Raw genomic sequence first — 26,605 nt, 5'->3', positions numbered from 1 at the left:
TTTCATCACAGAAGTTCACTCAGTGTGTGTTCATTGCAATCGCGAATCGCAGGTGTGTGTGTTGCCGCTCATTCAATTCACAGGCGATCATCAGACTGTGAGCAGAGAAGAGCAGGGGTCGTTTAAGTTTTTTTTTTACTTTGGACGGACTCTGTACAAGTGCACCATATTAGGCTTTTAACTAAACCTAGTACTGACTTTATCGACTCAAATCTGCAGTATCTGTCATTACCGACTGAGTCTAGCAGCAGCGACGACCTAAAACACACACTCCGTAACGCTTCGCTGGACAACTCACGCACACACAGACGGGATCATGTCGATGACAGAAAGAACACAGTCCCGGGCAACGTCGAATTATTCCAACGCCAGCAGGGCCCCGGACGCAGGTGTAGTCGCCGAACAAAGGCTTCCAGTTGAACTTGACGGGGAAAGAGGGATAATGGTTTTTGGCGGTAAGTTGTCCTTGTGTCACTAGCACGTTCATAATGCAGTCGGCCATATTGGTACACCGGCGTCCCTGGTAACGGCGGGCATATATCGGTCCTACTTGGTTCCATCAGTATCAATCGTATCACTTCGTGGGAGGACTCGTGTTTTCATCGGCAAGGTTTAAAAGAATTGTTTGGCCTTTGTTATCAAGAATGGGAACATGTGATGTTTTAACATCTACTACTAATATTAAATGATGCTTAGCAGGGCTTATTCGTTTGTGCACGACTTATAAAGCCATCTTTCAATAACATATCAGTTATTGGTCAATATATAATCATGACATGCAGGCGTTATAACCACATTTTACTTCTTCTGAGTGTGAATTTTAACGCGCCAGTGTGCGTCTCCGCTTCATGGTTGCGGCTGTTGACGATTTGAAGCACAACTCCGAGTCCCTTACCTTCACACACGTTATTTGTACAGGGGAAATCAATACGACGTTAAGCAAACGATATCAATTACTTCAGAGGGTGCTTACACGACTAAGGGTCGATTGACCGTCACTAACAACTCATAAGTGTCGCGTTTCTTTACATTGATTGAGACAGTTTGTTTTTGCACGGCGATAAAACCGTCGAAGACGTCTTTCTCATAAAAAGGCGACACAATACAAAACTTTAAACGCTAACCGAAGTGGACGCATAAATATGCCAAATTGTTTCAGTGAGTACAGGCCTGGGAAAATTTCGCGACAAATCCTTCAAGCAGATTTTCTCTGATAAATTGTGACTTTTTCATATTCTTACTTTACTTACACAAGTCATTTTCTCACCACAAGATTTGGGAAACGTAGTGACCGAAATTGTCATTGTTTGAATAAGGGCCGTGCAAGTTCCCTCGTAACAGGTGGCTGTGTCCGTCTGTGGTCGCGATCAGGGTTCATTGGCTCGGTCAAGCGTGACAAACACAAACGTGAGGTCACCTGTTGTGAACTCCAAACGTCCCTACGCGATACAGTTGCAGAAACCCTATAGCCTCATGGGGGATGTTTATCTCACGTTTTCAGGTGCAGGGATTCATTGTGACTCTCGCCTGTTGAAGGAGGGCTGTCATTGGTCAAAACATTTTGATAGAACCTTCGCAGGAGGTTGCAGAGCGATGCGCTCTTTTATTGTTTTAATCTTAAAAGAATAAACGTAATTTCATTATGATCTCAACCTCTGAATTTGACCCCATTGTTCGAATCAGTTTTCAATTCCGAAGTCAAATTACTTCTTTATAGCAGGATATTATTTGCTGTACATCCCGACAAGTGGATTACTTCTGTCCTGTAATTTGGTCGGCAAAATGAGAAAACGGATATACATATCAGACATATTGTACAAATTCATACAACATACATACGTGCGTGTCGTGCATACATAGATACATTACATACATAGATACATACATACATAGATACATACATAGATACATACATACATACATACATACATACATACATACATACATACATACATACATACATACATACATACATAGATACATAGATACATACATACATACATACATACATACATACATACATACATACATACATACATACATACATACATACATACATACATATATAGATACATACATAGATACATAGATACATATGATATGTATGTATGTATGTATGTATGTATGTATGTATGTATGTATGTATGCATTAACAATGTTTTGTTCAAAGTTTGATTCAATATAAATTCGCGTGTTAGTTGTCAAAACTCATGTTTTAATTTTCAGATGTGGCATTCAAGTATCACATACTTTTAAAAGCTTTTTTCATTGATCTCATTATTCTTCCTTGTGCGGTTTTTACCTTTTGTTCATTTTTGTATTCAAGCGTGCGCCACGGTTCAATAAAAATTATAAACTTTATAGTTGCGTGGTTCCGTCCTGCATTAAGCGCTCCTGGAGGACAAACAATGCTAGTCGTTAGTTCCAAACCCAGATCAGCAAACACACATGTATTCTACTCAAATAACTAATACATTTTCATTGCGCATTCTTCTGCAACTACCGTGCTGTTGAATTCGGGATCCAGAAACTCATTTTGGTCCGAGACGCACGTTAAAGAGCGCGCCTCGGGGACAGATATGGTAGGATTTTTACTATATTATTTTGGCCTATACCACTTTTGGGGGAGGGGGCTTATGGAGTAAATATATTTTTAATGGCCGAGTTTTGTGAAAATCGGTAATTTTCCCCACAGAGGGATGGCGGGCATTTTGAATTCAAATATCTGTAAATATCGGGCAATTTTAACATTGTTTCTCAAGTACCAAAATTCGCTCGGTGAACCCCGACTTTTATTCATGATTTTGAACGAGAATGATTGAAAGTTTAGGAAAATTTCAGCAAAATTTCTCGTCTTTTAATTTCGAGGCGCGAACAAGTAAAGAGACACCGCGGTTGTATTACTGACACCGGCACGGTAGAATGACGCAGGGTGATTTGATCGTGTTTGAAGTCCACAATTCTAAATGCCGACAGATCAAAAAACCTCTTTGTTCTGTTTGAAAAGCGCCAATACCAGTAATAGCTGACATTGTGGTCAATCCGGGGTCACGAGTATCGCGTGGCTCGTGCGCGCGACTGTTTCCCTTAGCTACCGCTGCGCTGTTGCTGTCCATTTCTTACATACAGCTGGAGCGACTCATAGCTAGCTAGCTTGATCAGGTGAACGCGGAAAATATAAGCATATCAAGCGGCATTAGCCATGTCTAAGGTTAACGGTATCTACGTCTTCTTGTTGGTTATGAAATGAAAAAATCAAATTTTGGTTATGAATGTTCACGACAGTTTTATACAAGAAAGACACTTTGTACGTTTATAGTTTATACTGCGAGGTATGTACAGCGGACATACTCAACGCGTTTCAACCGGTCACATTGAATGAATCAGAGAGACTGTGAGGAAGGCGGGCAAATGTAGGCCCAGTAATGCATGTTGACTGATATTTTCAACAACAGCTCAGAAATCAAATTTAAGAGTGGGATGAAAATGTTAAAAAAGGAACAAGCTCGAAACATATATCGTATTTCTAGTATAATGTGTCGACTTTCTTTGGTCACTGCTGGCTTTTTTCCAATGCAGGTCCGGGGGAAAATCCGTTCTCGTGTATTAATTTCTCTGAAAATGCAAAAAAAATGCAAAGTTTTGTTCAAAACGTATTAATTGTGGACACCAGTTGCAAGCTCCGCTGCGCTATAACCCGACTGCGCGGTGAGCCCTATCGGAGATGAAAGTGTTAAGTTCGTGGACTTGTCGTGCGGGTTCAGACTTTGAACTATGATAGCCAATCTCAATCAGCTTTCAGTATTCATAGCCAATCACATTGAGTTTGTGACGTTGCGGTATCCCGCCAAACGGATACTTTTCTCTCGTTCTTAGACATTACTGTGCAGTACTAGTTTTAATAGTGTTGTTGAGTTCTAGTCAATAAAGCGGTTGAACGCAGATTCGGGTGTTGATCCAGTTATTTATACTGACCCAGAACCTTGTTACATCCCCAACCCGTACAAGCCCTGCTTGCTAGAAAGCCCGTAAATTCGTATCACCATATGAGGATAGAGCTGCGATGAGGATGGAGCTGCTCCGCGAACTAGGGGCTGTGAGCGAGTCTATTGTTACGGTGACAAAGGGAACAACTTCGTTGCTGATTTGCTCGGTTTAATACCTATAGATTGGCCCGATGACTAGATAAACATCACGCTATTAAACTCGCCGCTTTTTCATGTATATATGATCATATATAGTGAGCAATGACAAAATATATCCTACTCTCAAATTCGAAGCCTGCTATTTCAAAATCTGCTGTGGACGCTTCCTGCAGGACCTCCATGACTGAGTATTTAGCCAAGACCGACACTAAGTCTACACATCAGTTTGCCTACAGAGTACATTTACACAAATGACAGCATGTTTTCCACCGATGTGTTTGTGTGCCACAGTACACAACAAATCTCATTTGATCTAGGTGCAATTCAAATTCGAATTCCTCGTATTTTGTTTATCAAGTTGTATCGCATTCCTCGTTCCCGCACTGTTTGATTTCGAAACGTTGGTACAAAGTTCAGATGACAACGCTGTAACCATAGTAACCACGGGCATTTTACAACTTTCTGTTGGTATTCTAATTCCAACAGCATCGCCGTCTTGAACAGAATGCTGGAAATAATAAGCCGTTATCTAAATTCAACACTTTCCCGCAGTGGGTATCATTATCATAGTCATGGAAATATGCGGACCCCCTATCTGTCTTTACATGTCTGTACAATCCCGTAGTTTTATTTTTAGCATCGTCTACTTGCCTTCCTCAAACCATAGGGGGTCCAATCTCCGATGATGACGATGATGATGATTAAATATTTAAAAATGAAGATAAATAAACATATATTTGGACTCAGTAAATTTGTTGTTATTGTTGTTGTTATTGTTGTTGTCGTTGTTGATACTATTTGCAGAAAAGAACAAAGTATGCGCTGCAAATTTCAACACAGCCTAACTATACATGTGCGTCGCAAATTCAATACAGCCTAACTATACATGTGCGTTGCTGCCTAACTATACATGTGCGTTGCAAATTCAATACAGCCTAACTATACATGTGCGTTGCTGCCTAACTATACATGTGCGTTGCAAATTCAATACAGCCTAACATTACCCAAGGGGTGTCACTTCATTGCCACACACTTTTTTTCGATCGCCAAAAATGCACCTAGCATGCATCGAAATCGGTAAAATTCGACGTAGGGTCAAAGCACATTAGTCCTTCTCAATAATACTCCAACATTTTTACCTCTTACCGATGAAAAGTCGAGAAATCAGCAAGTTTTTCAGCGTATCTGGACGTCTCTTACATTTCAGATTTAAAAGGCGAGGCAGTTTATTGAGTCACGTGGGCGCTTTTCAAATCGAACCAATAGCAGAGCTGAATGGACCAGCGTGAAAACCCGGAGGCAACGTAAGTTTCTCACATCTTTGGAAAGAACGATCTCTTGCTGCGGGTGAACTGGAACTGTTAAAGTTACCAGAATTTCGTATGCAGACGCACGCAGACAGTGTCACCCATAGTCTTCCAAAGACGTGAGAAACTTACGTTACTGCCGGGTTTTCACGCTGGGCCCATTCGTTCAGTACGGGCTCTGACCCTACATCGAATTTTACCGCTCTCGATGCTTGCTGGGTGCATTTTGGCGAGCTCTGCTATTGGTTCGATTTGAAAAGCGCCCACGTGACTCAATACACTGCCGCGCCTTTTAAATCTGAAATGTAAGAGACGTCCAGATACGCTGAAAAACTTGCTGATTTCTCGACTTTTCATCGGTAAGAGGTAAAAATGTTGGAGTATTATTGAGAAGGACTAATGTGCTTTGACCCTACGTCGAATTTTACCGATTTCGATGCATGCTAGGTGCATTTTGTGGCGATCGAAAAAAGTGTGTGGCAATGAAGTGACACCCCTTGGGTAATGTTAGGCTGTATTGAATTTGCAACGCACATGTATAGTTAGGCAGCAACGCACATGTATAGTTAGGCTGTATTGAATTTGCAACGCACATGTATAGTTAGGCAGCAACGCACATGTATAGTTAGGCTGTATTGAATTTGCAACGCACATGTATAGTTAGGCTGTATTGAATTTGCGACGCACATGTATAGTTAGGCTGTGTTGAAATTTGCAGCGCATACTTTGTTCTTTTCTGCAAATAGTATCAACAACGACAACAACAATAACAACAACAATAACAACAAATTTACTGAGTCCAAATATATGTTTATTTATCTTCATTTTAAATATTTAATCATCATCATCGTCATCATCGGAGATTGGACCCCCTATGCTCAAACACCTGACATTATCGCGGACAGATGATGAACAAACACACCGCCTACGCCCGAGAGAGAAGTTGTCGATACAATGACAAACCTTTCCGAAGCTTCTAAGCTACGAACAGCTTTAATACACACAGAATGGCCAAGTGTGCCGAGCGGGAAATAACGCACCATCCGCTCGCACGGGTCCGTAACTTCGACTACAGTCTCCCACTAACTCTGCTTTCGGGGAGCATCCAGCTGCCCGGACAAGAGACCTTGGAAAGCGAAGATGGATAAAACGTAGCCTAGTCTGTATTTGAAGTGTAACTTCTGGTTTTTCTTATGTACTACCATGACTTTTTTTTAAATCATGCATTCGTGTCATAGTCTGGTTCCTGACTCATTTTCCACGCCCTCTACCGGGGAAAATGGGTCAGGGAACCAGACTATTCGTGTCAGTCACGAGAGGGCTCTGGTTGGGTGATTTGAAGCGATTCATTAAAGGGCCAGTAGCTGTAGTTTTTCATCATTTTTTTTAAATATTTGTTTGAATGTCAACTACATGATCTTCTCTGTACTCTCATTCTAATAAATGAATTACGTTCCACTCCATTCATTCATTATAGTCAGGTGGCTTAGCAACAAAAAACAGCAAGATCGTTACACGGATGACAAAAGTGCCAAATTTGCTACAGAGGTTCACATATGTGTGTAGATCAAAATTAGCTATTGCTCCAAAAATTTGGGCCACCGGAAAGGCTCGATGACGTCATAAATTCAAAATGGCCGCCATTATAACGCTTAAAAATGGTAAAATACAGTTTATTCAGCCAGTTTTCACTATTCTTGTAAATAAACTGACTTAAACATTCTCAATCATAAATAAAACATTGAATTAATGCAAATTAATTCTTATGATGACGTCATAAAGCCAAAATGGCCGACCAAATTCAAAATGTCCGCCATAACATTGTCTAAAATGTTAAAACACTGTTAATGAAGCCTTTTTCAGCATTTTATCACCTGAACTGAAATGAACACCCCAGATTACAGACAAAACAGATAATTGATGCAAATTAAGTATTAAGATGACGTCATAAAACCAAAATGGCAACCGAAAGTTACAAAATGGACGATTGTGAAGTTTACTATGCTTGGTACAATAGCCCATTTACGTGACAAAATGATAGTATAAAAGTAATATACAATTTGTATTAATATGCCAAAAACTCAAAATAAAAGATAAATGTATCAAGCTTAGCCAATAAGTTCAAGTAACAAACTCTTATGAGATTATTGATTATTAAAATGGTTTGTGTTTGAAAAATCGAATCGATATAAAGGAAATGAAGGCAACTTCACAAACTGGTTCTACCTTTGCTTGTGATACGGTATAGTGGGTAGATCAATGTGGTTTGGCGATAGGGGAAAATGGTGAGAAACCAGTGAATCGATAGTGCTTTGATCCTCGTAATGTGACCTTGGTCCCGGAAATAAGGTTTTATGTTGGTTATTCCTCGTAGCGGCGTTTCAGGCCAAAGTGGGTCCCTTCTTCAGTCACTTGAATGGTTTTGTATTCCCACATGCTCATTTTAATGGTAGCCATTGTTCACAAAGGCAGATGCTAAAATCATTATGTTTTTTGTACTGTATTTTTCAGAACCCTTGGGATCCCTAGAATACGAAATGGAATTTTAACAGGAAAAATATAGGGACGCAATAGCTGTTATGGTCATGTTTTGAAGGGTTCCGCAAAATCACGATTTTCCAAGCCAAATGCATTTTCGTCAAATCTGTCTTCTTGTAAGTCATGTGCTGAGCTCATTTTTTAACATGACCTCACTTGTTTGGTATCATTAGAAAGGGAATTTATTCCTCTTTAAGATGACATATTGCACTATGCAATATCTTCTACAGTTTTTGTCAAATATAACCAAAACTTACCCCTTACCCCAAAATTTAACATTGCAAATTACAGTAAAACTCAAATTCTACCAATTTTTTAGCTAGGCATAATAAAAAATGCATTGCTTTGTCTGAAATCTGTTTTATTTGATACAGGGACATGTCAGAAATATGAAATAGACTTTTAACAGAAAAAATATTGGGAATCTACAGCTGTAACAGTCATATTTTGAAGGGTACCGCAAAATAACAGTGTTGCAGATTTGCATGCATTTTTGTAAAACTGTTTTCCTAAAAGTTATTTGCTGAGCTTGTTTTTGAATATAACCTGGTTTGTTAGGTATCATTAGAAAGATAATTTACTAATCTTCAGAATGACATATTGTAACATGCAATATCTTCTATATTTTTCATGATATATAACCAAAACTTACCCCATACCCCAAAGTTTACATTGAAAATTGCAGTCATAGCTAAAACCAAATTCTACCATTTTTTTAGCTTGACACAAAAAATCTGGCCGTTTTTGCTATGAAATCTATTTTATTTGGTACAAGAACATATCAGAAATATGAAATAGACTTTTAACAGAAAAAATATTGGGAATCTACAGCTGTAACAGTCATATTTTGAAGGGTACCGCAAAATAACAGTGTTGCAGATTTGCATGCATTTTTGTTAAAACTGTCTTCTTATAAGTTATCTGCTGAGCTTGTTTTTGAATATAACCTGGTTTGTTAGGTATCATCTAATGATAATTTACTAATCTTTAGAATGAAATATTGTAACATGCAATATCTTCTATAGTTTTCATGATATATAACCAAAACTTACCCCATACCCTAAAGTTTACATTGAAAATTGCAGTCACAGCTAAAACCAAATTCTACCATTTTTTTAGCTGGACACAAAAAATCTGGCCGTTTTTGCTATGAAATCTATTTTATTGGTACAAGAACATATCAGAACATGGCCATTACACTAGGACTGATGCCGTATTTGTGGGTTCAATCCGTTGAAAACTATCCGAATCATCAGAAATATGAAATAGACTTTTAACAGAAAGAATATTGGGAATCTACAGCTGTAACAGTCATATTTTGAAGGGTACTGCAAACTAACAGTATTGCAGATTTGCATGCATTTTTGTTAAAACTGTCCTTTTATAAGTTATCTGCTGAGCTTGTTTTTGAATATAACCTGGTTTGTTAGGTATCATTAGAAAGATAATTTACTAGTCTTTAGAATGAAATATTGTGACATGCAATATCTTCTATATTTTTCATGATATATAACCAAAACTTACCCCATACCCTAAGTTTACATGAAAATTGCAGTCAACACAATTGGAACTATTTTGTGATTATAAGATCTTGAGCATTTTGTTGTAATCTATTTAAAAATCACGAATCTAACAATGTTTTTGTGTGAAGACGAGGGCAAATTTTATAAATTATTGATAATTGCACAATCATCAAATACACCTATAACAAATTTTACATTTTTGTCTAGCTTTTCGCACTCTCAGAAAGGAGAACCATTAAATGTAACTGATTTGTCAATTTTGTTTAGGTTTAAGTGAAAATACAAATTTCCTTTCCAAGGCTGATTTGTAGGCATTTGCTTTTCTCACCGAACGATGCATGATAAAATTTTAAATTTTCGATGGTAAAATGGCCTTCTACCTCTACCCAAATCAGTTCTGCTGTAGTGTATGTTTTTTGGTGATCTCTCTTTGAAATGATTTGGTAGATGTTAAGAAAATGACTTGTACATTTATTTATTTCATATACAAGGAAATGAGACCTGGTAAATTTGATAAAACTACCCTTTTCTTGTACTTGTGCTAATTAATGCTGGAAAATTTTTAAAAATCACTGAACTATTTCAGCCCTACTATTAAAAATGAACTCTTTTTGGTAGATTCAAAGAAATGTAATCAATATCATCTGTCTGTTGAAACCTTAAAATATTAACGGCAGAAACCAACAGTTTTTGTCTGGAATCTTTAGGGACTGTGCAGAGATGTCTTTGCAGCTTTCAGGGACCACTCCGAGGAGACCCTAAATCTTTTAGAGACCACACTGACATGACCTTGAAACTTTCAGGGACTACCCAGATGAGTCCTTGAAACTTTTAGGGACCACCCAGATGTGACCCTGAATCTTTCAAGGACTATCCTGATGTGACATTGAAACTTTCAGGGACCACCCAGATGAGTCCTTGAAACTTTCAGGGACCACCCAGATGAGTCCTTGAAACTTTCAGGGACCACCCAGATGTGACCCTGAATCGTTCAAGGACTATCCTGGTGTGACCTCGAAACTTTCAGGGACCACCCGGATGAGTCCTTGAAACTTTCAGGGACCACCCAGATGAGTCCTTGAAACTTTCAGGGACCACCCAGATGTGACCCTGAATGTTCAAGGACTATCCTGGTGTGACCTCGAAACTTTCAGGGACCACCCAGATGAGACCCTGAACCTTTCAAGGACTATCCTGATGTGACCTTCGCTCGTCAGCTTGTGCATTCACAAGCATTACTTGGTAAAGCTGACAGGCAGACGAATCACTGAAAAGATTTGGTCCAACTTCTTGCACATACAGCGTCAATATTCATGACGGTCGAAGCTAAGATTATGTAATGGCTTAACACAGCGTCCTCATCGCTCCCATGTGTGACTGGTCGGCCGGCTCCAAAACACGTCTTTGCATATTTATCACGCGACGAGATCTACAAGGGTGTTCTTCCCGGCATAAATGTGATAAACTAGGCAGTGGCTGAACCTTCAGTCGACTTAGACGAGCAAGCCTTGACGATTAATGGTAATTTACTCGCTGGTTGAAGTATGCTGTTACTGGCCGACGCGCCGCTGGTCTGAACAGTAAACAATTAATTATTCGCAAACAATCAGTTCATAATGGCACATTCCATTTTAACCTACAGGGGCATCTAGGATTGTGCGATTGTGTAAGGTCCCGGGTAAGGTACATGTTGCTCTTTTATGCTGTAAAGTTTCCCCACCATTTAAAATACTATGGTTGTATGTTACAGTCTTCATGATTAATTGGAGATATAGTCAATGATACTTTTCTCATTAAGCGACACACTGAATCGTACACCAACAATATGGTCCTTGCTAATTTACATAGTAAAGGTCACGGGTCACATTGTTGTGAGGCTCTGCATTGTTTCAAGTCGAGTGTGTAAACAGCGTGATGTTCGAATGGATTTTGACTACTGCACTAATTCCGAGCGGGAAAGGTTGCCGATTCTGAATGTAGGACGTCCATTACCCCAATTATTTAATGACAGGACTACATGGAAAGCAACGGAATACTGGATATCTCCGACGAATTTGATGTCTGTTACCACGGTCCTTTGTGGAGTGACACTGACAGTGCTGTTCCCGATCTTGACAATGATGGCAGCGACTGTGGTTGTAGCGTGAACATGACTAAGACTATGAGTCCTTGAAACTTTCAGAGACCAACCTGAGGTGTCCCCGAATCTTTCAAGGACTATCCTAATGTGACCTTGAATCTTTCAAAAACCGCCATTGCAAGACGAGTCTTTGAAACATTCAAGGACCACCCTGATGTGTCCCTGGATCTTTTAGAGACCACTCTGATGTGACCTTGAAACTTCCAGGGACCACACGGATGAGTCCTTGAAACATTCAGGGACCAACCTGAGGTGCCCCTGAATTTTTCAAGGACTATCCTAATGTGACCTTGAAACGTTAAGGGACCACCCACATGATTCCTTGAAACTTTCGGGGACCACCCTGATGTGTCCCTTAATCTTTTTAAGGGACCACTTAGATATGACCCCTGAACATTTTTAAGGACTGGCCTAGAAAGGCACTTTGAAATAGTAAAGAATCAATCAGATATGATCCTAAAACCTTCAAATGCATCCAGGTCCTCTAAACAATACAGCAATCATCAAGTTTTGACCTTTAATCTTGACATTTTCAAGAATGTGTATGAATGAGATGAAATATCCTTAAAAAATTGTCAAAAGGGATAAATTTACAATTTTTGAAAAGCAGATGGCTTTAAAACTACAATTTTTTAAAAACTACTTTAACATTTAATTCAATAATTACAGTTTTGATGTTTTCACTTGAAAAATTGATAATTACTAAATGCTTTGAGTAAACCCTCTCTTAGAGAGCATATTCTGTGACTTTTACTGTTCATCTTATAATCACAAAATAGTTCCAATTGTGTTAGTCATAGCTAAAACCAAATTCTACCATTTTTTAGCTGGACACAAAAAATCTGGCCGTTTTTGCTATTAAATCTATTTTATTTGGTACAGGGACATGTCAGAAATATGAAATAGACTTTTAACAGAAAAAATATTGGGAATCTACAGCTGTAACAGTCATATTTTGAAGGGTACTGCAAAATCATAGTGTAGCAGATTTGCATGCATTTTTGTTAAATTTGTCTTCTTATAAGTTATCTGCTGAGCTTGTTTTTGAATATAACCTTGCTTGTTGGATATCATTAGAAAGATAATTTACTAATCTTTACATGCAATATCTTCTATATTTTTCATGATATATAACCAAAACTTACCCATACCCCAAAGTTTACATTGAAAATTTCAGTCATAGCTAAAACCAAATTCTACCATTTTTTTAGCTTGACACAAAAAATCTGGCCGTTTTTGCTATTAAATCTGTTTTATTTGGTACAGGGACATGTCAGAAATATGAAATAGACTTTTAACAGAAAAATATTGGGAATCTACAGCTGTAACAGTCATATTTTGAGGGTACCGCAAAATAACAGTATTGCAGATTTGCATGCATTTTTGTTAAAACTGTCCTTTTATAAGTTATCTGCTGAGCTTGTTTTTGAATATAACCTGGTTTGTTAGGTATCATTAGAAAGATAATTTACTATCTTTAGAATGACATATTGTAACATGCAATATCTTCTATAGTTTTCATGATATATAACCAAAACTTACCCCATACCCTAAAGTTTACATTGAAAATTGCAGTCATAGCTAAAACCAAATTCTACCATTTTTTTAGCTGGACACAAAAATCTGGCCGTTTTTGCTATGAAATCTATTTTATTTGGTACAGGGACATGTCAGAAATATGAAATACACTTTTAACAGAAAAAATATTGGGAATCTACAGCTGTAACAGTCATATTTCGAAGGGTACTGCAAAATCATAGTGTAGCAGATTTGCATGCATTTTTGTTAAATTTGTCTTCTTATAAGTTATCTGCTGAGCTTGTTTTTGAATATAACCTGGTTTGTTGGATATCATTAGAAAGATAATTTACTAATCTTTAGAATGAAATATTGTAACATGCAATATCTTCTATAGTTTTCATGATATATAACCAAAACTTACCCCATACCCCAAAGTTTACATTGAAAATTTCAGTCATAGCTAAAACCAAATTCTACCATTTTTTTAGCTTGACACAAAAAATCTGGCCGTTTTTGCTATTAAATCTATTTTATTTGGTACAGGGACATGTCAGAAATATGAAATAGACTTTTAACAGAAAAAATATTGGGAATCTACAGCTGTAACAGTCATATTTTGAAGGGTACCGCAAATAACAGTATTGCAGATTTGCATGCATTTTTGTTAAAATTGTCTTCTTATAAGTTATCTGCTGAGCCTGGTTTTGAATATAACCTAGCTTGTTAGGTATCATTAGAAAGATAATTTACTAGTCTTTGAAATGACATATTGTAACATGCAATATCTTGTATAGTTTTCATGATATATAACCAAAACTTACCCCATACCCCAAAGTTTACATTGAAAATTTCAGTCATAGCTAAAACCAAATTCTACCATTTTTTTAGCTTGACACAAAAAATCTGGCCGTTTTTGCTATTAAATCTATTTTATTTGGTACAAGAACATATCAGAAATATGAAATAGACTTTTAACAGAAAAAATATTGGGAATCTACAGCTGTAACAGTCATATTTTGAAGGGTACCGCAAAATCATAGTGTTGCAGATTTGCATGCATTTTTGTTAAATTTGTCTTCTTATAAGTTATCTGCTGAGCTTGTTTTTGAATATAACCTGGTTTGTTAGATATCATTAGAAAGATAATTTACTAATCTTTAGAATGACATATTGTAACATGCAATATCTTCTATAGTTTTCATGATATATAACCAAAACTTACCCCATACCCCAAAGTTTACATTGAAAATTTCAGTCATAGCTAAAACCAAATTCTACCATTATTTTAGCTTGACACAAAAAATCTGGCCGTTTTTTGCTATGAAATCTATTTTATTTGGTAAAGAAACATGTCAGAAATATGAAATAGACTTTTAACAGAAAGAATATTGGTATTCTATGGCTGTAACAGGCATATTCTGTGGAGTACTGCAAAATCACAGCAGTGCAGACTCATATGTGTTTTTGTTAACTTTGTCCCATTGTAGGTCATCTGCTGCGCTTATTTTATTACATAACCATGTTTATTTGGTATCATTAAAAAGCTAATTTACTACTGTTCTAAATGACATATTGTTATATGCTATATCTGATATAGCTTTCATGGAATATGACGAAAACTTACCCCATACCACAAAGTTTATATCGAAAATTACTTTCGTAGCTATCGTCAAATTCTACCAATTTTCTAGCTAGACATAACAAATATCTAGCTAGACATAACAAATAAGGCAATGCTTTATATGAAATCTTTTTATTTGGTACTGGGGAATGTCAGAAATATGAAATAGACTTTTAACAGAAAATATATTGGGACTCTACAGCTGTAACAGTCATATTTTGAAGGGTCTCGCAAAATCACAGTATTGCCAACTCGCATGCTTTTTTGTTAAATCTGTCTTCTTATAAGTCATCTGCTGAGCTTGATTTTTGACATAACCTGGCTTGTTAGGTATCAATAGAAAGGTAATTTACTAGTCTTTAAAATGACATATTGTAATATGCAATGTCTTGTTTAGGTTTCATGAAATAGGACCAAAACTTACCCCATACCCCAAGGTTTACACCGCAAATTACTGCAAATCTGAAACTCTACCTTTTTTTACAATTTATTAACTTTATATACCAAAGGCAATGCTTGTATGCAATCTATGAAATCCGTGTTTTTGTTAAAAAGTATGTCACAAATATGAAATTAACTTTTAACAGGAACATAATATGATTTTGTAGCCTTTTGGATCATATTTGGAAGGGTACCCAGGTATCAGGGCAAATTTGCCGAAACACATACATTTGCAATATATGGGTTCCCCCTCCAAAAATGATCCAAATGGCTACTAAATTGTATCATCTTCCCGTTAAAAGTTAATTTTATACTTGTGACATACTTTGTAACAAATAAATCAGATTTTAAACAAGAATTGCCTTTTGTATTATGTGCAGCAAAAATGGTAGCATTTAAGATAAGCCGTAATTTGCGATTTGAACTTTTTGGGCATGGGGTAAAGTTTGACCATATTCCAGGAAAACTATGAATGACATTGTATATTACAATATGTCATCTTAAAGAAGAATAAATTGCCCTACTAATGATACCTCACAAGCCAGGTTGTGTCACAAAATAAGTTCAGCAGATGACTTACAAGAAGAAGAATTTAACAAAAAGGTGCCAGTTTGCGGTACTGGGATTTATGCATTTCCCTTCAAAATATGGCTGTTACAACTATACAGTCCAAATATTTTTTCTGTTAAAAGTCTATTTCACATTTCTGACATGACCCAGTACCATATACAACAGATTTAATACCGAAACAGAGCTATTTTTATCATATCTAGCTAAAAATTCACGGAATTTAATCACGTTATCTATGACAGTACTTTCAATATAAACCTTGGGGTATGGGGTTACGTTTTGGTCATATTCCATGAAAAATATACAAGATATTGCCTGTTACAATATGTCATTGTAAAGACTATTCAATTACCTTTTCAATGATACTAAACAAACCAAAAGGATACTAAACAAACCCAGTTATAATCAATAACAAGCTTAGTAGACGACTTATAAGATGACAGATTTAACAAAAACAAAAACGCATGCGAATCAGGAATACTGAGATTTTGCTGTACCCTTGAAAATACAGCTGTTACAGCTATAGAATCCCAATATTTTTTCTGTTAAAAGTTCATTTCATATTTCTGATATGGCCAAGTACAAAATAAAACAGATTTCATACAAAAAATTGTCTAATTTTTTATGTCTGCGTAAAAAATTGCTTGAATTTGACATTAGCTATGACAGTAGTTTTCGATGTAAATTTTGGGGTATGGGGTAAGTTTTGGTCATATTTCATAAAAATCTGTACAAGATATTGCATGTTACAATATGTCATTTTAAAGACTAGTAAATAATCTTACTAATGATACCTAACAACTTACATTATATTCTATAAGAAGCTCAGCAGATGACTTAAAAGACGATAGATTCAACAAAAATGCACACAAGTCAGGAATACTGAGATTTTCCTGTACCCTTCAAAATCTGACTGTTACAACTACAGAATTCCAATCTTTTTTCTGTTAAAAGTCTATTTTATATTTTTGACATGACCCAATAAAATGCCTGATTTTATATGTCTAGGTAAAGAAAATGGTAGAATTTGATTTTAGCTATGACTGCAATTTTCAATGAAAATTTTGGGGTATGGGGTAAGTTTTGGTCATATTTCATGAAAACTATAGAAGATATTGCATGTTACAATATGTCATTCTAAAGATTAGTAAATTATCTTTCTAATGATACCTACCAAACCAGGTTATATTCAAAAACAGACTCAACAGATGACATATAAAAAGACAGATTTAACAAAAATGCATGCAAATCTGCAACACTAATATTTTGCAGTACCCTTCAAAATATGACTGTTACAGCTGTAGATTCCCAATATTTTTTCTGTTAAAAGTCTATTTCATATTTCTGACATGTCCCTGTACCAAATAAAATAGATTTAATAGCAAAAACGGCCAGATTTTTTGTGTCAAGCTAAAAAAATGGTAGAATTTGGTTTTAGCTATGACTGCAATTTTCAATGTAAACTTTGGGGTATGGGGTAAGTTTTGGTTATATATCATGAAAATTACACAAGATATTGCATGTTACAATATGTTATTCTGAAGATTAGTAAATTACCCAACAAGCCAGGTTATATTCAAAAACAAGCTCAGCAAATAACTTATAGGAAAACAGATTTACAAAAAATGCATGCAAATCTGCAACACTGTTATTTTGCAGTACCCTTCAAAATATGACTGTTACAGCTGTAGATTCCCAATATTTTTTCTGTTAAAAGTCTATTTCATATTTCTGACATGTCCCTGTACCAAATAAAATAAATTTAATAGCAAAAACGGCCAGATTTTTTGTGTCAAGCTAAAAAAATGGTAGAATTTGGTTTTAGCTATGACTGAAATTTTCAATGTAAACTTTGGGGTATGGGTAAAGTTTTGGTTGTATATCATGAAAACTTTAGAAGATATTGCATGTTACAATATGTCATTCTGAAGATTAGTAAATTATCTTTCTAATGATACCTAGCAAACCAGGTTATATTCAAAAACAAGCTCAGCAAATAACTTTTAGGAAAACAGTTTTTACAAAAATGCATTGCAAATCTGCAACACTGTTATTTTGCTGTACCCTTCAAAATATGACTGTTACAGCTGTAGATTCCCAATATTTTTTCTGTTAAAAGTCTATTTCATATTTCTGACATGTCCCTGTACCAAATAAAATAGATTTCATAGCAAAAACGGCCAGATTTTTTGTGTCAAGCTAAAAAAATGGTAGAATTTGGTTTTAGCTATGACTGCAATTTTCAATGTAAACTTTGGGGTATGGGGTAAGTTTTGGTTACAGCTGTAGATTCCCAATATTTTTTCTGTTAAAAGTCTATTTCATATTTCTTACATGTCCCTGTATCAAATAAAACAGATTTCAGACAAAGCAATGCATATTTTATTATGCCTAGCTAAAAAATTGGTAGAATTTGAGTTTTACTGTAATTTGCAATGTTAAATTTTGGGGTAAGGGGTAAGTTTTGGTTATATTTGACAAAAACTGTAGAAGATATTGCATAGTGCAATATGTCACTTTCTAATGATACCAAACAAGTGAGGTCATGTTAAAAAATGAGCTCAGCACATGACTTACAAGAAGACAGATTTGACGAAAATGCATTTGGCTTGGAAAATCGTGATTTTGCGGTACCCTTCAAAACATGACGATAACAGCTATTGCGTCCCTATATTTTTCCTGTTAAAATTCCATTTCGTATTCTAGGGATCCCAAGGGTTCTGAAAAATACAGGTTTGTTATCCTGTGGGGGGGGGGGGTGCACGTAGACCCACTCTAGCCCACGGACTATACGTTATTATAGGTTTTCTGGAAAACCATGGCCAGCGTTTAATCGCCCTTCATAATATTCCAGATTCTTATCACATTGTTTGATTAGGCTGGTTTTGATGAGGTTGTGCTGGCTAGTATTTTGTTACATCATTACTCTTACTTTTGTTGATGAAGGATGAATGACGTTTTGTTACATTCTTTTTTATACAAGCTATGTCTTTCTTTTTGTAATCTCTTTGTTGAAGATTTTGCGTTGAGAAATTGACCTTTTTATGAAGTCCATATTGTTGTTGCATGTACATATCTGAGTAATTCACCTTCAATTAAGCATTTGAAAGTCGGTGGCAGATAAATATCGTCAGACGGTTTTTTGTGGGTTTTAAAATCGAGCCATCTCTCTCAATTGCGTCAAGGTATGAGATTTTGTCAATAGAATGTTCAATTATGAATTCCCAAGTTGAACGTAGAGTACAGGGTGTTGCACTCCTCGACAAATGTTCTGAATGTTAAAAGTTGATGTTCGATTCCTGTGTAAACCATGAACATGTCACATTTTAAATTTCCATGCGAATATTTGACCGGATTTGATTTAATATAACTTTCTCCGTTTCATGGTATATGATATCAGCTATTTGATGAGACCATACTGTATCCATAGATTCGTTTGTATTTTTCTAAGTTGAATTAAAATATGTTGCGTTTCAGAATAATCGACAGTTAAGGCTTTCATGTACATTGATGGTGGGTTTTTGTATCATACCAGTTGGCAGTACTGTTTCAGAGTCCAGCGCTACGATTGCTGCATTTATGGCTTCATTTTTGGCATGTTTTTCTACATTGATATCACGTCTAATGTTACCAGAATAGAGTTTGCTTGTTTTTTTTAATTGGTTCTAGCTAGAGAATAAAGTTTTTTGTGTCCCTGGCATATATAAGTCGTTTTGGACGATTGGTTTTATGACAAGGTCTAGAAATTCCGACATTTGTTTTATTGGGCTCGAGCAGCCATTTCTATTGAGACGTTGGGTGATGATTGTTTCTTCTGCTTTGGTTTTGTGTATTTTTGGCAGGAGATACCATAGTGGTGTACAAATTATTCTACTTATGGAAATGGGGAAACTGTAAATCACCTCGTCAATGATCTTCTTGTCGCAGATAAATGATTTCGTATACAATATCCACTGTATAGTCAATGTCGTAAAGTGTATTAGTGAACATTTTTCAATTCGCAGCAGCTGCTGTCTATAACTTTCTTAATGTCATTTATCTTATTCACAATTGCTATGCCTCATCCTTTATTGACGGGTTTCATTAAGATTTGTTTGTTTTTAGACAGATTGTTCAGGGCAGTCTTTTCTGCCAGAGTCATATTCTTTCTGAAGTGGGTTGCGAATGGAATTTCCTCTATCGATCTAAAGTTGCTTCGAGACAGTTTTACAATGTTTGGGTTTCCGCGGTTACTAGTGTTGAACATGTGCTTATCTTAGAACAGATGTCTGATTGATTGATTGATTGATTGTTTCTCATGATATCGCATAATCTTATGATGCGAATAAATTTGTTGATATCTCATACGACAATTTTTCTAGACACTCCGGAGTGGGAATAAATTTCAGGCCTTTACTTAATGCTTTGATTAAGGTTTGATTTGCAAGATTGTTGATGAATCTGAGAATCCTTCTGAGTTCTTATCTTTGTTTAACCTTCCATTTCTGCTTATGTTCTTCCTGGTGTTTTTTTATGTTTTTATGTTTTGGGTTTCCAAACAGCAAAACTTGTCTGGTCAAGTTTTTTGCAGTTTCCTTCATCTTTGAATTCCTAACCAGTCTGGTAAGTGAACAACGCAAGGCAAGACGCTTTTCATAAAATTCAAAAAATAAGCTAAGCTAGATTCAAAAAGCAAAAAATTGTCTTCTTTTTGTTCATAAAACCCTGATCGAATGATCTATTTCAGGCCGGCACATTCTCCAAAAAGAGAACTACAGTAACTGTAGCACAAAACTATGTCACCACACATCGAGACATAAAAATCCAAGAAAATTCAAACGGGAAAGGCTTATGAAACAAAGGAAGCAAAAGTCTAGACCAAAATCACAAACATAAAACCTTTTTTCAGCGACCAATGTCACATGACCAGGGTCAAGGCATGATTTATTTACCGGTTTCTCGCCATGTTTTTCGTTATCATGAAATCACATCACTATTGATCTACTCACTATAACGTAACACTTTCAAAGGTAGAACCTATAAGATAACTTTATTTCCTTTATATTGGTTCAGTTTTTCAGACAGAGGTCATTGGTAAAAATAAATAATTTTATAATAGTTTGTAATTTGTGTTGGGCGTATTGGCTAAGTTTTAGTACATTCATCATTTATTTTGAGTTTATGGATTGTCAAGACAAATTGTATATTACCTTTAAAGTATTATTTTGTCACGTAAATTGGCCGCTATTTTACTAAGCACAGCGAACTTCATAATAGGTCATTTTGTGATTTTCGGTCGCCATTTTGCTTTTATGACGTCATCACAATAATGAATTTGTCTCAATTATATGTTTTGTCTATAATGTAGGGTGTTAATTTCAGTACAGGGATAAAATGCTGGAAAAAGGCTTTATTGACAGTATTTGAACATTATCAGACGATAATATGGGGAGTATTTTGAATTTGGTCATCCATTTTGGCTTTATGACGTCATCATAATAATTGATTTGCATCAATTTTATGTTGTATTTGTAATTTGGGATGTTTGTGTCGGTTTATTAAAAAAATATTGAAAACTGCCTGAATTAGACGTATTTTACAATTTTAAAGCCTTATAATGGCGGCCATTTTGAATTTATGACGTCATCGAGCCTTTCCGGTGGCCAAAAGTTTTGGAGCAATAGCTAAATTGATCTACACATATATGCGAACACCTGTAGCAAATTTGGCACTTTTGTCATCCGTGTAACGATATTTTTGTATAGCCACCTGACTATTAATGATGGATCAGCAAGAGGTGGCAGCTTTATTACAGACAAGTAGAGGAATTACACTGTGCACATTATACCAGGGTGCGGAAGCAAATCAAGTGAAATACCCGCGTTACCCGTGCATGCCGCCCAGGAAAAAAAAACAGAGGTAAAACCCTAAGATAAGGGAAATTCTCTGGAAACCTGTGTCCGAAAAACAATGCATAACACAGGACCATGGGGTGGTGTCGGACTTCACCACTCTCGTTCATTCCCTCAATATGCAAACAAACAGAGGTCTTTGTTTTTATGATAATTTCGACGAACCGTCTGTAGGCTGCTGAAGTGTCTGGCTAGACCCAAACTTTCCACTAATAGCTCCGTAGCCAGCCTTCACACCATTTTTCAATGCCAAGTATCAAATCACGTAGCGCGAAGACATCAATTTCTCTCTATACTATCGAACCGAGAGAAATTATATTCTACTCCTGAAGGATGTTGAGATACACAGTATTCAGCTTGTCAAGTCAGCCTCTACATATGTAGCTTGTACAGTTATTATTTTGACAAGTGAATTCTGATCCAGGCTACAATCCAAATGTCAACAATAACAGTGTACTTTGCGTGTATACTCGCTGTGCTGACAAGATAGATAGTGGGTGTACTGTTACAGTTTCACAATTTGCCTTTGGAAGTAGAACAAGAACTTGATGTCGACATGAAAAAGATACACATAGAATAAGAAAAAACGTCAAAAGTTACATCCAAAACTGAAGTCAAGCCATTGCTCACACTTAAAAACGTTGAAACAACCCGTTTTAAACCTTAAAGGCATACATCCGTCGGAACTTCGCTCAAAGTCGTTTGGGACCCACGCGACCAGTGATAACACTGTATCCAAGGTACGATGGTGATTGATGAAAGTTAAAACATGTCTTTTATAATCTACATCGTATAATTTAAATGTTGCAGCTATGATGATGAGGTCACTGGTGCATCTAGATATCGTGCACGAAATACATTGTTTGTAAACAAGAAACTCACGCAGGCGCAGTTCCGACGAAGGCTTCCCTTTAAGAAAATTATTTCATATTTCATGTATTAAATATTAGAGAAGTATATAGCCTTAATGTAGCTGCTATTTGATTTGAAAACTGTCGCATTTTGGCCATTTGACTGTCAAGAAAAGGTAAAACATGTTATTTTCTTTGCTTCCAAAAGTTACGTATATACTTATCCGACATGGACTCTGTACGCTGTAATGTCAGAGAAAGCGCGGTGCCAAAGAAACACGCCATCTCAGTTTCAAGTGAGCATCGACCAAAAGTCCTGAAAAGTTAGACTTGCTCCAAATCCATGGGTATAGAAATAACAAAACAAAATACATTGAAGAAATAAACTTCAGCAGACTGCTGCGTTAGCGGCAAGGAACTGGGGCCAGTCTATCCGGAAGTCCGCGATTGTATCAATTGTACGTGAGTGTTGTGGTATTATCTCGGGCCTGCTGGTGTCAGCTAGGTCAGAGCTGTTGGCGTTGAACAGCGCCATCTGTTGTCGGTTTTCGAATCTGAGGTTTTGTAATAATTCTATCAAATTCAATTCAGTTCACTTTAGCGTCCATAAGATGAGTACTCTGAATGAAATGGATTTTTTTTCTGGCAATACTAAACATTTGTACAACACTATTATCAGTTGTCGATGATTTCCTGTAGAAGTTTAATCCATTTACAGCCGTCGACGTATCTCTTTCACCATTTCGCTCACAGGCTCCCGTTTTATTTCACACTGAAGAAGGGGATGAAAAGATGTGTTTGACCTTCAGTAAAAGGGAAACTGTGGTTTCATATTTTTCCATTTTCATTTGCATAAACACTTTTCCTATACAAATATGAGGTGACTATAGATCACTGTAGCGATAATGTCTCCAAAAACTGCATCGCGAGATCTAGGTTTCGTAAAGATTATAAAAAAGTTCAGAGATTCTCTGTGGAAAATTTGAATTCCTGACGGAAGGTGTCTAAATTTCGATCCGTTCCCTCTCTAAATAGTAATCGATTTTTTGTATATTCGTAAGATTCTTCATTTGACATGATATGCCCCAATGATCTCGTTGTATGATCTCGTACTTTCACGTAGACGGGAGACGCAGTCAGAAAGGCGTGTACAGTCAGGAGCAAAGTTGAGAATTGACGGACCTTCAGTGTCATAAACATAGGTCAGACTTGCGGCAGTTATGGTGTCTTAAAGTACACTACACTTCAAAGGGCGCAGTGTAACTGATGATCAATGTTTTATCAGCTACATTTTATAGAATTCCACTTGCATGTCAAATACTGAGGTTTTACGATGATGCTGCACTCGAGCTGGATCGAGACAGCTCTTGTCAAAATATTATTGAATTTCTGCAATTTTGTGGCGCTTTTATGCTTTCCCGCCATACTCCAGATGCCCGGATGTTAAAACGTACCCGCAGTACAACTATTGATATATTTTGTTTGATAATTTACATTGATATTTTTTATCCCTATTTAGTTGCCAATTTATGTTAATGAGTATCATTTCAAAATTTAGGATGTTCACATTTAATTATTTTTACCACTGCTCCATCATTCCGTGGATATTTACTTCTCGTATTTTTTATCTTAGTGTTTTTGAAGAGCAGTCACGTTCCGAAAAGAGAACTTTTCTAATGTCATGACATGAAGGGTGCACGGGCAGGCAGACAGGTAAACTGACAGATAGACATATACAGACAGACGGGCGGACGGAGGCGCACACAGAGAGATGCAGCTGGGGACAGAAAAGTTGTAAACATTATAGCAGAGATTGCGAGACAATGTTTGCCAACAGCACGGTTAGAGTATCAGTGTTTCATCCAGGACGGCATGAAAAGGGGAGATTTTCCCCCTTTACCGGAAAATTCAGCGGGATTTCACCTGCTTGTATCTCTAACGTATGACTGCACCATTTCATGGGGGCTGGTCCCCCCTTGACAAATTACTAGAGGGTCTCAACATGTCAATAGAGGGGGAAATCCTCTCATCCACTGTCTAGATGAAACACTGGAGTAACCTTGGCAACAGCGAATAAAAATAACAGAGCGGTCTTTCACACATTTTCTTACACAGGTCCCAGCTACAAAGGCCAGCACCGTGTCACGCACGTAGTTGATCACAACGTCTTCCTCGGCATCGGCGACGCCTCCACGGAGAAGACCAGCGAGCTGAGGTACATCTGCCGGGCGCCTGTATTCGCTCCGTCAGCGAGACATGAAAGAGTCGGCGAGGTCGGGTGGAATTACACAAACTTCAAGGATTACACAAAAGTAAAAAAGCCAAAGAGGCCGGTAAGGTTATGAAGACAATATACAGACTTGCAGTGTTTGCATCTTATATGTACCTAGACTGAAAGATCCGTCGGTCGAGGGCGCTCTCTACACCCCCCCCCCCTCCACTCCCCTGTCCTCCTTTGACAAGAGGGGAAGTGTATAGAGCGCCCCCAGCGACGGATCTTTCAGTCTAACCATAGACCCTAACAAAAGATGGGTCTATGGTCTAACATGTACATAGCTGCATATTTTTTTCTTTTCCATTCTAAGATTGACTGTACGCTATGATGGTGCAGTATCATTGAACAATTTGGGAAAGGACAACGGGCCATCAAAGGGCCAGCAGTTGTGCATGTGAATGATTTTATTCACTAGTTTTGTTTTGTAAGTTCGTTTCCTACTCCCCTAAGCATGTTGAAACCACGGCCATTTACTTTGTTAACATAGCGTCTATATGTTTAAAATGCACTGTTATTGTTTACATTTGAATTTGTGGTCCGAACCAGAATTCACCCGTCAACAATGGCAATGCTCTTTACACAATGTACAGGCTGGCTTGACTGGCTGGTAAACATGCTTTTGGGGAGTAGAACAAGAAACTGTAGTTGACATTTAAACACAAATATTGATAATAAAAGGCATCAAAAGTCACAGCTACTGGCCAAAGTATGATGAGCTGGTCTTTCTTGAAACGAGAAATAGAGCGATCCTCAGGGGAGAACCATAACTCGTGCTAAAAGCACTTTAACCGCTCGCCCATTGAAAACAAAAACTAACAAACGATTTGGGCGAATATGACAGACTGTAAAAGATATCTGGCAGCCTGTTGGCCACATTTTTGTGAGTGAACATTTGTAGTTTCCAACAGCTTTTCTGAAAACTTACATTGGAATGCAAAAAAATTACAGCCCTAGTATTCGTTGATACCTGGGTCGAGATATATATATATATATATATATATATATATATATATATATATATATATATATATATATATATATATATATATATATATATATATATATATATATATATATATATTATATATATATATGTGTGTATATATATATATATATATAATTCCACATATAGAAATCTTAGTGTCGTCAAATATTGTACAAAATGTATTTTTTTCTTCTCTTACAGGATCACTACGTACCAATAACAAAGTAAAAGGCTCGGTTTGCGCTCATCACAGGGAACCAGGATAAAAACAAACAAACAAATATAGAAGAAAACAATAAATTGAATAAGAATTGAAGTAATTGACTGAACAACGCATGCAACATATCCAAGATGTGACGTCAGTATCACTACTCACTTTCTCTTATCTTTGTTTGTTTGTTTGTTTGTTTGTTTGTTTGTTTATCCTGGCTTCCCTGTGGCGCCATCTCTATACAATTCCGTCCAATTTTCAAAGTCTGAAAGTACATGCATGCTCCTCCCGATGTGAATTTACTCATACAAGTTTTATTTTGGTTTTGAAATAGAAATCTACGAATTTCACAAGCACCTGTCTACAAAAGAATGATAATATATTTTTCACAGCGTGTTATTTACATATTGCAACGATATTTTTCCGCGAGACATTGTTTGAACTCCGATTTTGTTTGTTCTTTTCCACGACTGTACTGGCAGATGTCTTCCTGGATCACCAAAATGCAAGAAACAATAAAATCAATATAAATCCACCTATCGCTGTGTTTCTTCATATGTATGTGTCATTTTCGCGTGTCAACAGC

At 36.7% G+C, this 26,605-nt stretch overlaps 1 protein-coding gene across 1 annotated transcript; it reads left to right on the top strand.

Moving 5' to 3' along the window:
* Positions 1 to 20: 20 nt before the first annotated feature.
* Positions 21 to 26,554, top strand: LOC139134734 (uncharacterized). The gene is made up of 3 exons (XM_070701723.1): positions 21 to 455; positions 24,664 to 24,881; positions 26,010 to 26,554. Exons 1-3 carry the CDS (start codon positions 317 to 319, stop codon positions 26,034 to 26,036), a joined length of 384 nt encoding a protein of 127 aa, XP_070557824.1. The 5' UTR covers positions 21 to 316; the 3' UTR covers positions 26,037 to 26,554.
* The last annotated feature ends 51 nt before the right edge of the window (positions 26,555 to 26,605 follow it).

Source organism: Ptychodera flava, chromosome 1, assembly GCF_041260155.1.
Source record: "Ptychodera flava strain L36383 chromosome 1, AS_Pfla_20210202, whole genome shotgun sequence".
NCBI classification, from domain to species: domain Eukaryota; kingdom Metazoa; phylum Hemichordata; class Enteropneusta; family Ptychoderidae; genus Ptychodera; species Ptychodera flava.
Note: the sequence above shows the minus strand (reverse complement) of the source record. Positions and strands in the feature narration are given on the sequence as shown.